We start from the raw sequence: 15,741 nt of genomic DNA, 5'->3' as shown, positions 1-15,741 counted from the left end.
GGTGCTTTGTTACCGGCTGGGCTGAAACCACGACAGTCTTATACATTCAGAGAGACTGGGCGATTACCATAGGTTTTAGAAGCCTGTGGCGCCTGGTGGAATTCACGTCTCGCCTCGCAGGCAACGTTGCCGATACTTTGCTCCAAACCAGAGCGAGCAAAGGGTTATTATTAAACAGTGATCCACTGAAGAATCGTAGAATCCTAGAGCAGCCCAGGTGGGAAAGGACCTTGAAAGATCATCTGGTCCATCCTTTTGTGGGAAAGGGAGCCTAGATGAGATTATCTAGCACCCTGTCCAATCGCACCTTGAAAACCTCTAGCGATGGGGACTCTACCACATCCCTGGGGAGGCTGTTCCAGTGGATGATTGTTCTCACTGTAAAAAAAAAAAAAAAAGAAGTCAGTAGTCAGTCTGTCTTGTATCGAGATGAAATCTCTCTCCTGGGGCAGCTTGTACCCATTGCCCCTTGTCTTCTCCATGTGGCTCCTTGTGAAGAGAGAGCCTCCCTCCTCTTTGTAGCCACCCTTTAAGTACTGGAATACTGTGATGAGGTCCCCCCGAGCCTTCTCTTCTCCAAGGGAGAAAAGACCAAACTCCTTCAGTCTTTCCTCATAGGGCAGGTTCTCCAGCCCTTTGATCATCTTCGTGGCCCTCCTTGGGACCCTCTCCGGTCTGTCTGCGTCTTTTTTTGAATTGTGGGGACCAGAAGTGGACACAGTGCTCCAGGTGCGGCCTGCAGGGGTGGCCTCTGTGAGAAGAGGCCAGGGTCTGCCCTGTGCCGGACACAGCTGGTCCCAGCCAGCTAGGCACCGGGCTCACCGCAGGCCAAAGCTGAGCAACTCGGCGAAGCTGGTGGCGCCCCTGTGGAAACATATTTAAGAAAGGGCAAAACGCTGTCCGGGGCAGGTATTTCCCTGCTGCCCGTGGATCCGGCAGGTGGATATTTCCTGAAGGAACTTTTTCATCCTATTTTCTCTCCCTGTCCTGTTGAGGAGGGGCAGTGAGAGAGCAGCTGGGTGGGCCTCTGGCAGCCGGCCAAGGTCAACCCATCAACCCATCGCAAAGCCTAAAAGGCAGATTCCTCCATGTAGCAGTTGAAGGGGGTTGGTGGTTTAAAGAATGATAGTGACTGGGGTAGGAACAGGACGTTTTGGAGATAGGGAAAGTCGGGAAATATCTGGGGATCCAGTCACTTTGGGTGGGCAGGGGGGGGAATTTCAAGAGAAAAAGCCTTCTTTCTGAGCAATAAGAGGTTCTTGTGAGAAAAAGGATCTTGACTCCATTTTCTTTCTCACTTGGTAATAAAAGTGATAAAGAACTGGAACTCCTGCGTGCAAAGGGATGAAAATGTGCGGAGCCCGTTGATTCTCTTTGTGTGTGTGCATTGGAAACCCAGGAACAGCTATGAAGAGGTCATGGAGTAGATGCGAGCTTGGTCTTGCTAAACTTGATTAAAACAGAGCCTTAGAGAAGGCAATGCCTTGAGGATGTGAAGGGTAAAAGGACAATAAGTAAGGCTGGAGATGTAGTTCCTGACCCTTTTGTCGGGAAGGATTAGGACTGAATGTTGATTTGACTGAAGCGCAGGTACCAATCCGTCTTCCGTAACTGAAATTTCAGTAGCAAAGGAGACCCAAAGCTGAGAATTGGGCACCGATGATGCTTTTGATACTGTCCAGGTTTCCCCTAGCAATGACCCCAGAGCTCTGAGGGCGATAGTCAAGGGCATGGGGGCCCAGGTGGTGTTCTCCTCAGTCCTGCCGGTGAGGGGAAAGGGCGGGAGGAGGAGGGCACTGATAATGCGGGCCAAGAATTGGCTGCGGAGCTGGTGCTGGTGACAGGGTTTTGGGTTCTATGACCATGGGCCCCTGTTTGTGGGTCAGCGTCTGCTTGGGAGAGAGGGGATCCACCTCACTAAGCGGGGCAAAGGTATTTTTGCCAGTAGGCTAGCTGACCTCATTAGGAGGGCTTTAAACTAGGAATGAGGAGGGGAGGGAGAGAGTAACCAGCAGCCCTGCGAGGCAGCGACGGACAGGGTCACTGAGCAAAGCGCAGGGGTTGATGTGACAGGAAGGGATCACAAAATCACCAGAACGGGGCTTAAGCAGGGTCACCTCCAGCATTTGCATGTAAGCAAGGAAGTGCCTACAAGGCACCATTATGGAGAAATCCCCAAAACCCCCTTCTGGGGAGTCAACATGCTGGGGGTGCCTCTCTGAAGTGCCTGTACACTAACGCACGCAGTATGGGGAATAAGCATGAGGAGTCAGAGATGCGTGTGCAGTTGCAGGGCTACGATCTTGTTGGGATCACGGAGACGTGGTGGGATGGCTCGCGTGACTGGAGTGTTGCAATGGAGGGCTACGGGCTCTTTAGGAAGGACGGGCTGGGAAGATGAGGAGGGGCAGTGGCCCTTTTATGTGAGACAACAGCTGGAATGCATGGAGCCCTGCCTGGAGAGGGCTGATGAGCCGACTGAGAGCTTATGGGTAAGGACTGAAGAGAAGATGGGTAAGGGTGGCATTCTAGTGGGTGTCTGCTATAGGCCGCCCGACCAGGAAGAACAAGCGGATGAGGCCCTCTACAGACAGATAAGATGGGAGCAGCCTCGCGTTCGCAGGCCCTGGTGTGGCAGTACACTCCCCCCACCTCCCAAGCCGGAAACAAAACTTCTCCAGGCAGGGAGAAGAGGAAAAAAAAACCCTAAACCCTAGAGGCCGCAGGTTGAAATTTGAACTGGCCAATCGAGACGTGCCAGGTACACAGAGGTGACCTTCTTAGCCAATAGCGATTAAATGACCACAGATCAGATTCGACAGGGGTAGAAATGGGGTCCCGCCAGAGGACATGTTGGAATCAGTCCTCCTCGGAGCAGCGGGTCTGCAGTCAGGGGCTCCCCCTTGGGTCGGGGCACCGCCCGAGGTAATTCCTCGAGGGAGAGAGCCCTCATCATCTTTTAGGTGAGCGATATGCGCGTTTTGAGTCATCATTTTTATATCTTAAGGATTCTTAAGTCAGCTGTGTAGTATTACTACTCTTTACATCATTGAGCCTGTGGTTTTATAAAATGTTACCGGAGTTCCAACTAACTTTTGCTGAAGAATAAATCTGAGCTTTAACACCTGTTGGATTTGATTGTGCGTGCCTCCGTAACACCTGGTCCTCACGGGGGACTTCAACCACCCCGATATCTGCTGGAGGGACAACACAGCAGGGCATAAGCAATCTAGGAGGTTCCTGGAGTGCATTGACGACAACTTCCTCACCCAAGTGATAGAGGAGCCAACGAGGAGAGGTGCTCTGCTGGACCTCCTACTGACCGACAAGGAGGGGCTCGTTGGGGATGCGAAGGTCAAAGGCGGCCTTGGCTGCAGTGACCGTGAGATGGTGGAGTTCAGGATCCCGAGAGGAGGGAGGAGGGTAAAACGCAAGCTCACGTCCCTGGACTTGAGGAGAGCCGACTCTAGCCTCTTCAGGGATCTGCTTGGAAGCGTCCCGTGGGATAAGGCCCTGGAGGGAAGAGGGGCCCAAGAAAGCTGGTTAATACTGGAGGGTCACCTCCTCCAAGCTCAAGAGCGGTCCATCCCAACGAGCAGGAAGTCGGGCAAAAATGCCAGGAGGCCTGCGTGGATGAGCAACGAGCTCCTGGCCAAACTCCAGCACAAAAGGAAGCCTGCAGGGGGTGGAAGCAAGGACGGGTAACCTGGGAGGAATACGGAGACATTGTCCGAGCACGCAGGGCTGAGGTTAGGAAAGCTGGAATTCCCACCTGGAATTGAATCTGGCAAGGGAGGTCAAAGACAACAAGAAGGGCTTCTATAAGGGCTTCTACTTAGTGGGCATGGTTGAAGGTTGGACTCGATGATCTTAAAGGTCTTTTCCAACCTAAACGATTCTATGATTCTGTAAGTACATAGGTGACAAAAGGAAGGCTATGGAAAAATGTGGGCCCTCTGCTGAATGAGGCGGGGGGACCTGGTGACACAGGACATGGAAAAGGCTGTGGGACTGCAGCGGCCCCTTCTCTCCCTTCCCCCCCCTGCCCGGTACCTGCCGCCCTGTCCTAGTTTCAGCTGGGATAGAGTTAACTGTCTTCCTAGTAGCTGGTACGGTGCTATGTTTTGAGTTCAGTATGAGAAGAATGTTGATAACACTGATGTTTTCAGTTGCTGCTAGTAGTGTTTAGACGAATGTCAAGGATTTTTCAGCTTCTCATGCCCAGCCAGCGAGAAAGCTGGAGGGGCACAAGAAGTTGGCACAGGACACAGCCAGGGCACCTGACCCAAAGTGGCCAACAGGGTATTCCATACCATGTGACGTCCCATCCAGTATAGGAACTGGGAAGTGGGGGCGGGGAATCGCCGCTCGGGGACTAGCTGGGTGCCGGTCGGTGGGTGGTGAGCAATTACACTGCGCATCATTTGTACATTCCAATCCTTTCATTATTGCTGTTGTCATTTTATTAGTGTTATCATTATCATTATTCGTTTCTTCTTTTCTGTTCTATTAAACTGTTCTTATCTCAACCCGTGGATTTGCTTCTTTTCCCGATTTTCTCCGCCATCCCACTGGGTGGGGGGGGAGTGAGTGAGCGGCTGCGTGGTGCTTAGTTGCTGGCTGGGGTTAAACCACGACACGCCCTTTCTCTTCTGTCCTGGGACTTCGAGGTGACCTGCTGAAAGAAAATGGTGTCCACCTGCCGCAACTGCAAGGCTGCGGCTGCAACCCAAACAGAAGCACTACAGCCTACCTGTGCTGACGTCTCCCCCCCAAACAGACCTCCCAAGGACTGATATAGCTGTCTAGACCTCGGGCCGCATGGAGCTCCAGTACCTGGAAGTCCCCCTAGCACCCGAAGGCAGCGGTGGATGTCATAGCTGCAAGCGTGCCCAGCTGGAAGATCTCCTTGGACAAGTAACTATGCTACAAGAGGAGCTCGACAGGCAGCGCGGTATCCGGGAAACGCGAGCAGGGGATCGACGCGTGGTATCGTACGCTGTCCCGGGCTGAGCGACAGCCTGCCTTAAGGCTGCGCAAGAGGAAGGTAAGCCTGAATCCAACCTCGAGCTGACTGATGCAAGGCACTCACGAGATGAAGGAGACTGGACGCTTGTCTGTGCTTGGGGGTAGAAGGAAGAACCCTCCCCCATCTCCTGAAGTGTCCCTACATAACAGACAGGATGCTCTGGGGTTGGAGACTGAAGACCATGTGAGTAACGGACAGGATCCAGAACGAGCCAACCATGCAACGCTGACCCAACCACCCACCCGCATTAGAACCAGCGCCGCCAGAAAAGCACGCAAGGTATTAGTAATTGGAGATTCCCTACTGAGAGGCACCGAAGCACCCATTTGCTGTCCAGACGATTTCTCTAGAGAAGCCTGCTGCCTACCAGGAGCTCGCATTCGTGGCGTCACTGAGAGGCTGCCGAGCCTGGTGAACCCTGCAGATTATCATCCGCTCCTACTATTCCACGTAGGGTCTGGCGAGGCAACTTAGAACCCTCCCAAGAGACTATATGTCCCTCGGAGCAATGTTAAAAGGATCGGGAGCACAGGTGGTGGTCTCCTCTATCCTCCCAGTCAGAGGAAGGGGTCCAGGAAGGAGGAGACGAATTGAACAGGTGAATGCCTGGCTGCGTAGCTGCTGCCACGCTCAAGGTTTTGGCTTCTATGATCGCGGATCTACCTGTGAGAAGCCGGGTCTGTTGGGAGCTGATGGGATTCACCTGACCAAGCGGGGCAAGAGGGTCTTGAGTTGGAAGCCACTGTGCAGAAGGAGCAGAAGGGAGCTGGCAGCTCTTTAAGGACGTTTTTCTTAGCGCACAAGAGCTCTCGATCCCCATGCGTAAGAAACCAGGCAAGGAAGGCAGGAGACCAGCATGGCTGGGGAAGGACCCTCTGGTCGAGCTGAAGCGCAAGAAGGAAATGCATAGGCAGTGGAAGCGGGGACACGCATCCTGGGAAGAATACAGGGATGCTGCCCGGGTGTGTAGGGATGGGATCAGGAAAGCTAAGGCACAGCTGGAGCTGAATTTGGCAAGGGATGTGAAGAATCATAAGGAGGGGCTTCTACAGGTGCGTTGGTCAGAAAAGGAAGAGTAAGAAAACGTACGCCACCCCCACCCCCCCTCCGATAAAGAAGACGGGAGATCTAGTGACAACCGACATGGAGAAGGCTGAGGTACTCAACGACTTTTTCCCTCCCTTTTCGCTGGCAACCACTGTTCCCACATCTCTCAAGTCCCTGAACCTCAAGGCAGGGACTGGGGGAACAAAGTCCCTCCCATCGTAGGAAACGATCCGGTTCGAGACCACCTGAGGAACCTGAACGTACACAAGTCCTGCACCTGGGGAGGAACAACCCCATGCACGGTATACGCTGGAGGCCGACTGGCTGGAAAGCAGCTTTGCAGAAAAGGACGTGGGGGGCTCCTGGTGGACACCAAGTTGAACGTGAGCCGACAATGTGCCCTTGCCACAAAGGCGGCTAAGGATATCCTTAGCCCGATATAGAGGAAAGCAGGGTTTATGTATGTTACAATACAGTTGTGTCGACCAATCAAACTGCTCACTATCCCCGGGGGCACAGGGCACCACAGGCCACCCTTGGGCAGCTTTGGGGGCACTGCCTATTTTTCTAAAAGCCTCCTACCCAGCTTAGCGCAAATCCTATCTTGATCTGCCCTCCAGCCCTCAAGCCACCAGTGCTGAACACACGCTTTGTATTTTATTTTCTCCCAGGAGGCGTGCAGCTTAGAAACGTCTGCAACTGGAGGCGGGGCTTTCAGGGAACAATTTAGAGCAACTTCTGTTGGTTCTGCGAAATGTTCTGAAAAGTTAAGGCCTGGCCCTGCCCTGCCCTGCCTGCCCTGCCCCGGCAAAAGCAGTCATTTGACCGGAGGGAGCAGCACCAAAAAGCCACAAGCACGTTTGGGGTGGACTTGATGCGGTAAATAAATAACAAGAAATAGTACTTCTAGCTACAACAGCCTCTTCTGAGACCTCGTTGCCCGCCCGCAGGGTCGCAGCACTACGCGGCACAGAGCACTACGCGGCACAGATCCCTCCGCGGGCTCGCCCGACGTCGTCTCCCTCCGCGCCCCGGTCGGATCCCTCCGCGCCCCGGTCGGATCCCTCCGCGCCCCGGGGGCACGCAAACTCCCTGAGCCCCGGTAAGCGCCAGGTCGACGAGGGCGGGACCCGCCAAGGGGGCGGGGACAAGCGGCAACGACAGACGAGACAGCCAATCGAGACGCGGGATCGGCCGGCGGCGATCTGGCGGCCCAATGGGCGCCGCGGAGGGCCTGGCCGAGCGGAGGAAGCGCGGGGGCGACAACGGGCGCTGTCGTGGCTGGCGAGATTGTTGGGGCGCGGGCCGCCCGGCCCGGTGGCGCCACTACTGTCTTCGGAAAGATCACCGGCAAGGCGCTTCCCCGCCAACGTCATCTACGAGGACGAGGAGGTAGCCGCGGCTTTGCTCTGTGCGCGGGTTCCTCTTCCCTTCCCCCCCTCCCCCTCCCCCCGCGCTCGCAGGCACCCTGAGCCGAGGACCCGTTGCGCGGTGCCCGGGAGCGCGGCAGGGCGGGTGGCGGCGTTGCTGCGGGTGGGTGGGTGGCTGGAGGGACGGGGGACGGACGGGGCCTCTCTGGGTTGTGGCGCTCTCTACTGCACCATCCCTAAAACGTCGCGCTTCTTCGGTACCCCCCCCCCCCCCCCGGCTGCTGCGGCGCGTACCGGGTTGCCGGTGTTGCCCGGCTCGCCTCGGTTCCCAGCCCCACCGCGTCGTGTGCGTGCGCGCGTGCGCGTGCGCGTGCGTGTGCGTAGAGGAGGGCCTCTGACGGTAACGCACTTGGTGGCAGCCGCAGACGTCTGCCGCCTGATATCCCTTTGGCACTGCAAGTCGCGCAAAGTTTGCTGCCGAGGGATGGGAGTGGTCCTGCCTCGTGTGGGATGATAGTCTTGAAACCAGAGTAGCGACCGCGATGAGTTAGTTCTGCATAGGAGAAATGCAGGTCTCGACGTGCCTCGTAACAGCATTATAGAGATTTCACAGCTCTGCTGTGCTAGGCTTTGGTTCTGAACCCCCAAACTGGATTATTAAAGCAAAGAATTACAGCTTTTCTTATTTTTCTTAACAAAAAGCTAGAAACCGGTCATCCTGCGGGCTGCAAAAGCTTCCCAGATCTTGTTTCTGTGGTGAAGTGGGACCGTGATAACAGCATGCTTGCGAGGTTCGCGGATGCTGGTGCACCACAACGTGCTAGGAACTAGAGTGAGCTGCTTAGACTGTGGGGAAAAAAATGCAGCCGTTGCCTACACGATGTTAACTTTAAGTTAGTATCCCGTATAATTTTGTTATTAAAATGCTGAAGATTAACAGTTAGGGATGCCTTCTGCTTTTGAAGGTAGGGTTTATGTGCAATACAGAAGACAGGCTCGTACTAGGCGCTTGCAGGCTTCCTGTGATTATGCTTTTGTTCAATACTTGAGCTCCCTGTCGCGTGGAAAACGAATGGCCGCTGATCTTCCACTTCACCAAACTCTTTGCTGGTTCAGTTAAGCCGTTTGTCTCCTGCCTCTGTGGTGGACCACATCGAATAGAAAAACTGCTTAGGAAACGATCAGCCCAAATTGAAACATACTGGAGGTCGCTAATCTGAAGTACTGGCCCGTCTCCTTGCCCCCATCATCTTGCGTGCACTTCTGGAGGGGGCTCTGTAAATATGTTGTATTTTGTGTATAGAAAGTATTAATATCGCGTAAGAAAAATCAACGTTTCGGCTTGCGTTTGGGGTATCTGGCAATCTGCTTCTGTACGAGTTCAGTGGGGCGTATTGATTTGCTTAAGCTATTGCCTTTCTCTGAAGCCAATTGCGTTTTAACTGTTTACTCTTCCTCCAGCGCCTCGCGTTCCATGATCTTTCGCCCCAAGCTCCGACGCTTTTCCTAGTCACGCCTGAGGAGCCAATTATCGGGTTATCTGACGCAGAAGGTTCTGGTGAATCTGTAAGTACTGCGGAAGCTTTCTGTGGGCTAAACTGTACCTGTAATTAGTTCCTAATTTACTAGACTCTCTCTCCCATCCCCCCTTTTCCTCTTGATAGGGCACACGCAGTAGGCTATTGTGGGTTTTCTGGCGCTATAATCTTTTGCCTCTAGCTTGTAACGGAGTTGAGCTTTTTGACTAAAAGTAGCGATATAAAGCAACGCTCCTCCCTGGGTATGTACTTCTGGTGCAAAATGCAGCGTTGTTTTGGAGCGCAGTCTGATGCCTGTCGTCGTGGTTTAGAGTAAGAGTAGTAGTACTTCCTCTAATACGGAGAAGAGGGCTTGGGGTTTTTGGCAGGTCAGGGGTGAGGAAGGGCAAAGCTGGTTGAGAGGTGCTGGATGCTTCGCTCTTGGCTGTGAAAGTCAAGTTCAAAGACTTTGTAAACCCACGCAAAAGGCAGCCTAAAGTTTCTTTTCCACCAGAATTGCTTGTTGTTGTGGTTTTTAGCCCAGCCGGTAACAAAGGACCACGCAGCCGCTCGCTCGCTCCTCCCACCCCCCTCTGGTATGATGGGGAGGAGAATCAGAAAGGAGGAGAAAAAAAAAACCACAAAACCGGAACCTCGAGGGTTGAGATAAGGACAATTTACTGGGCCAGCACAAAAAAAGAAGTTACAACAACAACAACGGTACTAATAAAAGAATATACCAAACGAGTGATGCACAGTGCAACTGCTCACCACCCTCTGCCTGACGCTTCGCCGCTTCCCCCACTGAAAGTTGAGAGAGCACCCCCCCGCCTGCCCCTCTTTTATATACTGAGCATGATGTCACATGGTATGGAATAGCTCCTTGGCTAGTTCAGGTCAGCTGCCCCGGCTATGCCCCCCACCTCCCAGGTTCCTGTAAAAATTAACTCTATCCCAGCTGAACCCTGGACATTATCCACCCCTTATTCTATACCATCTACATCATGCCGAGATCCTACATTTTCCAATTAATCACCACCACTTTCCTTGTCTTATATACATATATGTATATGTATACGGACACACCCCCCCCCACACACACACAAATAGCATTCCCTTAGTTGATGGGCCATCCCTTTAATGTGTCCATCAATTTTATTTAGTCCATGACTTTGGGGCTCCATCTGTTGTAACAGTCCTTCAGGTTAGGAGAGATGGTGTGAGGTGTTGGGTTGTTGCATGCTGCCTCTGGAGCTTGCGGCTGGTACATTTGGTGCAACCCACGCCCTTGGTCTGCAGTTCGAAGATGTTGATCTTGAGGAAGTTGCTGGGCGCCAGTTCAAGTTCTATCACTGTTGTACTTGGCTCGGTTTCAAAGTTCATCCTTCAGTCATTTGGGTAATTCTTACAGTAATACCCTTGATATGGCATATAGACACTATAGATACAATGACATACATTGGCAGGTTATTTAGCAGTTAACATCATGCAGCCTAATTCACTGGCTATTCTCTCCCAAAATCAAACCTCCTTGAGGTACACATCGAACTTCCCCATCCTTCTGCATCACCCACTAGGTGTACCCAGGTCCTTGAGCAAAAACAATCCCTTGGATGAGTTTGTCTCTGCCTGAGGCAGGACTAACCCAGACTGTCTTCCCTAACATACACTTCATGTGCACTACAGGGACTTTATCTTCTTCTACAGTATGTGGAAGTCTTGGTTGGGCGGGGCCAGCCCGATTGGCAGATCCTCTAGTATTAACTAACCAGGTGGCTTTTGTTAAATGTATATCCCAATGTTTGAAAGTTCCACCCCCCATTGCTCTCGGTGTAGTTTTCAGCAGTCCATTGTATCGTTCGATTTTTCCAGAGGCCGGTGCATGATAAGGGATGTGATATACCCACTCAATGCCATGCTCTTTGGCCCAGGTGTCTATGAGGTTGTTTCGGAAGTGAGTCCCATTGTCCGACTCGATTCTTTCTGGGGTGCCGTGTCGCCATAAAACTTTCTCTTCAAAGCCCAGGATAGTGTTCTGGGCGGTGGCATGGGGTACCGAATATGTTTCCAGCCATCCAGTGGTTGTTTCCACCATTGTAAGCGCATGGCACTTGCCTTGGCGGGTTTGTGGGAGTGTGATATAGTCAATCTGCCAGGCCTCCCACTGTTTATATTTCAGCCATCACCCTCCATACGACAGGGGTTTTAGCCGCTTGGCTTGCTTAATTGCAGCACATGTTTCACATTCATGGATAACCTGTGCGATAGTGTCCATGGTCAAGTCCACTCCTCGATCACGAGCCCATCTATATGTTGCATCTCTTCCCTGATGGCCCGAGGTATCATGGGCCCACTGAGCCATAAATAGCTCACCCTTATGTTGCCAGTCCAGGTCCACCTGAGACACTTCAGTCTTGGCGGCCTGATCTGCCTGCTGGTTGTTTTGATGTTCTTCAGTGGCCCGACTCTTGGGTACATGAGCATCTACGTGGCGTACTTTTACCACTAGCTTCTCTATCCGAACAGCAACATCTTGCCACAGTGCAGCATCCCAGATGGGTCTACCTCTGTGCTGACAGTTGCTCTTCTTCCATTATTGTAGCCACCCCCATAGGGCATTTGCCATCATCCATGAGTCAGTATAGAGATAGAGCACTGGCCACTTCTCCCTTTCAGCAATGTCTAACGCTAGCTGGATGGCTTTCACCTCTGCAAACTGGCTCGATTCACCTTCTCCTTCAGCAGTTTCTGCGACTTGTGTAGGACTCCATACAGCAGCCTTCCACCTCCGATGCTTTCCCACAATGCGACAGGACCCCATCAGTGAACAGGGCATATTGCCTCTCATTTTCTGGCAGTTTATTATACAGCGGGGCCTCTTCAGCACGTATTACCTCCTCCTCTGGTGACATTCCAAAATCTTTGCCTTCTGGCCAGTCCACGATCACTTCCACAATTCCCTGGGCGACTGGGGTTTCCTATGCGAGCTCATTGCATGATCAGTGCGGCCCACTTACTCCACGTGGCATCAGTTGCATGATGTGTAGAGGGGACCTTCCCTTTGAACATCCAGCCCAGCACTGGCAGTCGGGGTGCTAAGAGGAGCTGTGTTTCAGTACCAACCACTTCTGAGGCAGCTCAAACTCCTTCATATGCTGCCAATATCTCTTTTTCAGTTGGAGTATAGCGGGCCTCGGATCCTCAATATCCTCAACTCCAAAACCCCAGGGGTCGACCTCGGGTCTCCCCAGGTGCTTTCTGCCAGAGGCTCCAGGTAGGGCCATTCTCCCCGGCTGCAGTGTAGAGCACGTTTTTAACATCTTGTCCTGCCCGGATTGGCCCAAGGGCTACTGCATGAACAATCTCCCGTTTAATTTGTTCAAAGGCTTGTTGTTGTTCAGGCCCCCATTTAAAATTGTTCTTCTTCCGGGTCACTTGACAGAGAGGGCTTACAATCAGACTGTAATTTGGAATATGCATTCTCCAAAAACCCACAACACCTAAGAAAGCCTGTGTTTCCTTTTTATTGGTCGGTGGGGACATAGCTGCTGTTTTGTTAATCACATCCATAGGGATCTGACGACGCCCGTCTTGCCATTTTACTCCTAAGAACTGGATCTCCTGTGCAGGTCCCTTGACCTTACTTTCTTTTATGGCAAAACCAGCCTTCAAAAGGATTTGGATCATTTTCTTTCTCAAAGGCTTCTTCTGCCGTGTTGCCCCATATGATGATGTCATCAATGTACTGTAGGTGTTCTGGAGCTTCACCTTTTTCCAGTGCAGCCTGGATCAGTCTATGGCAAATGGTGGGGCTGTTTTTCCACCCCTGAGGCAGTCAATTCCAGGTGTACTGGACGCCCCTCCAAGTGAAAGCAAACTGTGGCCTGCACTCCACTGCCAAAGGGATTGAGAAAAATGCATTAGCAATGTCAATTGTGGCATAGCACTTAGCTGCCTTTGATTCCAGTTCGTATTGAATTTCTAACATGTCTGGCACAGCAGCACTCAGCAGTGGCGTGACTTCATTCAGCCCACGATAATCTACTGCTAGTCTCCACTCCTGTCGTGGTTTAACCCCAGCCAGCAACTAAGCACCACGCAGCCACTCACTCACTCCCCCCCCCCCCACCCATTCGGATGGGGGAGAAAATTGGGAAAAGAAACTAAACCCGTGGGTTGAGATAAGAACGGTTTAATAGAACAGAAAAGAAGAAACTAATAATGATAATGATAACACAAATAAAATGACAACAGCAATAATAAGAGGATTGGAATGTACAAATGATGCGCAATGCAATTGCTCACCACCTGCCGATCGACGCCCAGTTAATCCCTGAGCAGCGATCCCCTGCCCCCACCCCCCCCAGTTCATATACTAGATGTGACGTCACATGGTATGGAATACCCCGTTGGCCACTTCGGGTCAGCTGCCCTGGCTGTGTCCCGTCCCAACTTCTTGTGCCCCTCCAGCCTTCTCGCTGTCTGGGCATGAGAAGCTGAAAAATCCTTGACTTTAGCCTAAACACTACTTAGCAACAACTGAAAACATCAGTGTTATCAACAATCTTCTCATACTGAACTCACAAACATAGCACTGTACCAGCTACTAGGAAGACAGTTAACTCTATCCCAGCTGAACCCAGGACACTTATGTTGCCTGAAGATATAATGGAGGCTTTAACCCGGAGACAAACTTAGCTTCTGTGGCCGTTTTGTAGTCCGTTACTGTCCAGCTTGAAAAAAATTGCGTGGCTCTTCCCTCCCCCCCCCACACACACACACAGTGTGCATAATCGGTCTTTGTAGCTTTGCTTGGAAAATGTCAGTTGCAGGCGGGCGGACAGACGGTAATTTGAAGCGCAACGGTTGAATTGCTAGGAATTGGCTACCTGGTTCCTCTGGGTGGTTCTCTGCTCTCAGTCCTTCCCTTCCTGCCCTCTCCCCTCTTTGTGTGTGGCTTTTTATTTTATTTATTTGTGGGTTTGTGCTTCCTTCTCCAGCTTCTTGGGCATTTCATGATTGTTGGCAAGAAGCGTGCTGCTCACCTGGGCCTGACCAATGGATTCCGGATGGTTGTGGATGAAGGGCCCGAGGGCGGGCAGTCTGTCTGTCACGTACATCTACATATTCTGGGTGGCCGTCAGTTGGGCTGGCCGCCTGGCTAAGATTTTTGCACCGCAAGAGTTGCTGCACCTGTACAAATCGCCACTGAATGGATTTCGTCTGTTGCCCGTCAGTCTAGTAGCCGCTGTTGACGTCTAATTTTTTGTGACGTGTGTCTGTGGAAGGTAATAAAAGCTTTGAGCAGCAGTTGCACAATAAAGATTTAGCGTGGGGATATCACCTCTGTCTTGTGCGTCTTACTGAGGGAAGTAGTTCTGCAAGTTAAAATGGTGTCTCCCCGGAGTGTAAGTATGTGGAACGTTTCAGTCTGTTAACAGTGTTCTATAGACAGATAATGATTTGCCCAGGCATTTGAAGCTGTTCCTCTTCCTACCCCAGTCACTATCGTTCTTTAAACCACCTACCCCCTTCAACTGCTACATGGAGGAATCTGCCTTTTAGGCTTTGCAATGGGTTGATGGGTTGACCTTGGCCGGCTGCCAGGGGCCAACCCAGCCGCTCTCTCACTGCCTCTCCTCAACAGGACAGGGAGAGAAAATAGGATGAAAAAGTTCCTTCAGGAAATATCCATCTGCCGGATCCACCGGCAGCAGGGAAATACCTGCCCTGGACAGCGTTTTGCCCTTTCTTAAATATGTTTCCACATGGGCACCACCAGCTTCGCCGAGTTGCTCAGCTTTGGCCTGCGGTGAACCCGGTTCCTAGCTGGCTGGGACCAGCTGTGTCCGGCACAGGGCAGACCCTGGCCTCTTCTCACAGAGGCCACCCCTACAGGCCGCACCTGGAGCACTGTGTCTACTTCTGGTCCCCACAATTCAAAAAAAGACACAGACAGACCAGAGAGGGTCCCAAGGAGGGCCATGAAGATGATCAAAAGGCTGGAGAACCTGCTCTATGAGGAAAGACTCCAGGAGTTGGGTCATTTTTCCCTAAGAGAAGGCTCGGGGGGACCTCATCACAGTATTCCAGTACTTAAAGGGTGGCTACAAGGAGGAGGGAGGCTCTCTCTTCACAAGGAGCCACATGGAGAAGACAAGGGGCAATGGGTACAAGTTGCCCCAGGAGAGAGATTTCATCTCGATACAAGATAGACTGACTTTTTTTTTTTTTTTTTTTTTTACAGTGAGAACAATCATCCACTGGAACAGCCTCCCCAGGGATGTGGTAGAGTCCCCATCGCTAGAGGTTTTCAAGGTGCGCTTGGACAGGTGTCCTGGTTTCAGCTGGGATAGAGTTAATTGTCTTCCTAGTAGCTGGTACAGTGCTATGTTTTGAGTTCAGTATGAGAAGATTGTTGATAACACTGATGTTTTCAGTTGTTGCTAAGTAGTGACATCATATGTCAGTTTCCATCTACTTCAGGTAAACCGTTTCCATCTCCTCCCCGGGAAGACTAAATAAAGGTGAAGTCCTCGGGTCACTTACACACCCGTGTCACCAAACTTCACCCGATCGCTTGGGGATATAGAAGAGATGAAGACGCCTTCCAGTGGGCGTCTCAGATGCCTCAGTATCATAGGGTTCAAAGGCAACAAAGGATCGCCCTGCTTTCCCATGCCCATCTCCCTTTTCTAATGGCTGCTAAAGAAAGATGAAGTTTGCCGTCCCCCTGTGATGTAGTTTTGGTTTGGGTCTGGCTGGGATGGAGGCAACT

The 15,741-nt window shown here is 52.0% G+C and overlaps 1 protein-coding gene and 1 long non-coding RNA gene across 2 annotated transcripts; one reads left to right on the top strand and one right to left on the bottom strand.

Moving 5' to 3' along the window:
* Positions 1–7,197, bottom strand: LOC121232969. Its single transcript, XR_005931775.1, has 3 exons — positions 6,981–7,197; positions 3,270–3,513; positions 1–378 (listed from the first exon to the last, which is right to left on the bottom strand). It is a non-coding gene; the product is annotated as an uncharacterized LOC121232969 (long non-coding RNA).
* LOC121232931 (histidine triad nucleotide-binding protein 1-like) lies at positions 7,198–14,306 on the top strand (the record flags this gene model as incomplete). The annotated part of the gene is given in 4 exon segments (XM_041121428.1): positions 7,198–7,437; positions 7,439–7,468; positions 8,908–9,012; positions 13,964–14,306. Coding segments are annotated over 4 exon segments (540 nt in total), but the record flags the coding sequence as incomplete, so codon positions are not given.
* Positions 14,307–15,741: the final 1,435 nt, after the last annotated feature.

This window comes from Aquila chrysaetos (assembly GCF_900496995.4).
Source record: "Aquila chrysaetos chrysaetos chromosome W unlocalized genomic scaffold, bAquChr1.4 W_unloc_2, whole genome shotgun sequence".
NCBI lineage: Eukaryota > Metazoa > Chordata > Aves > Accipitriformes > Accipitridae > Aquila > Aquila chrysaetos.
Note: the sequence above shows the minus strand (reverse complement) of the source record. Positions and strands in the feature narration are given on the sequence as shown.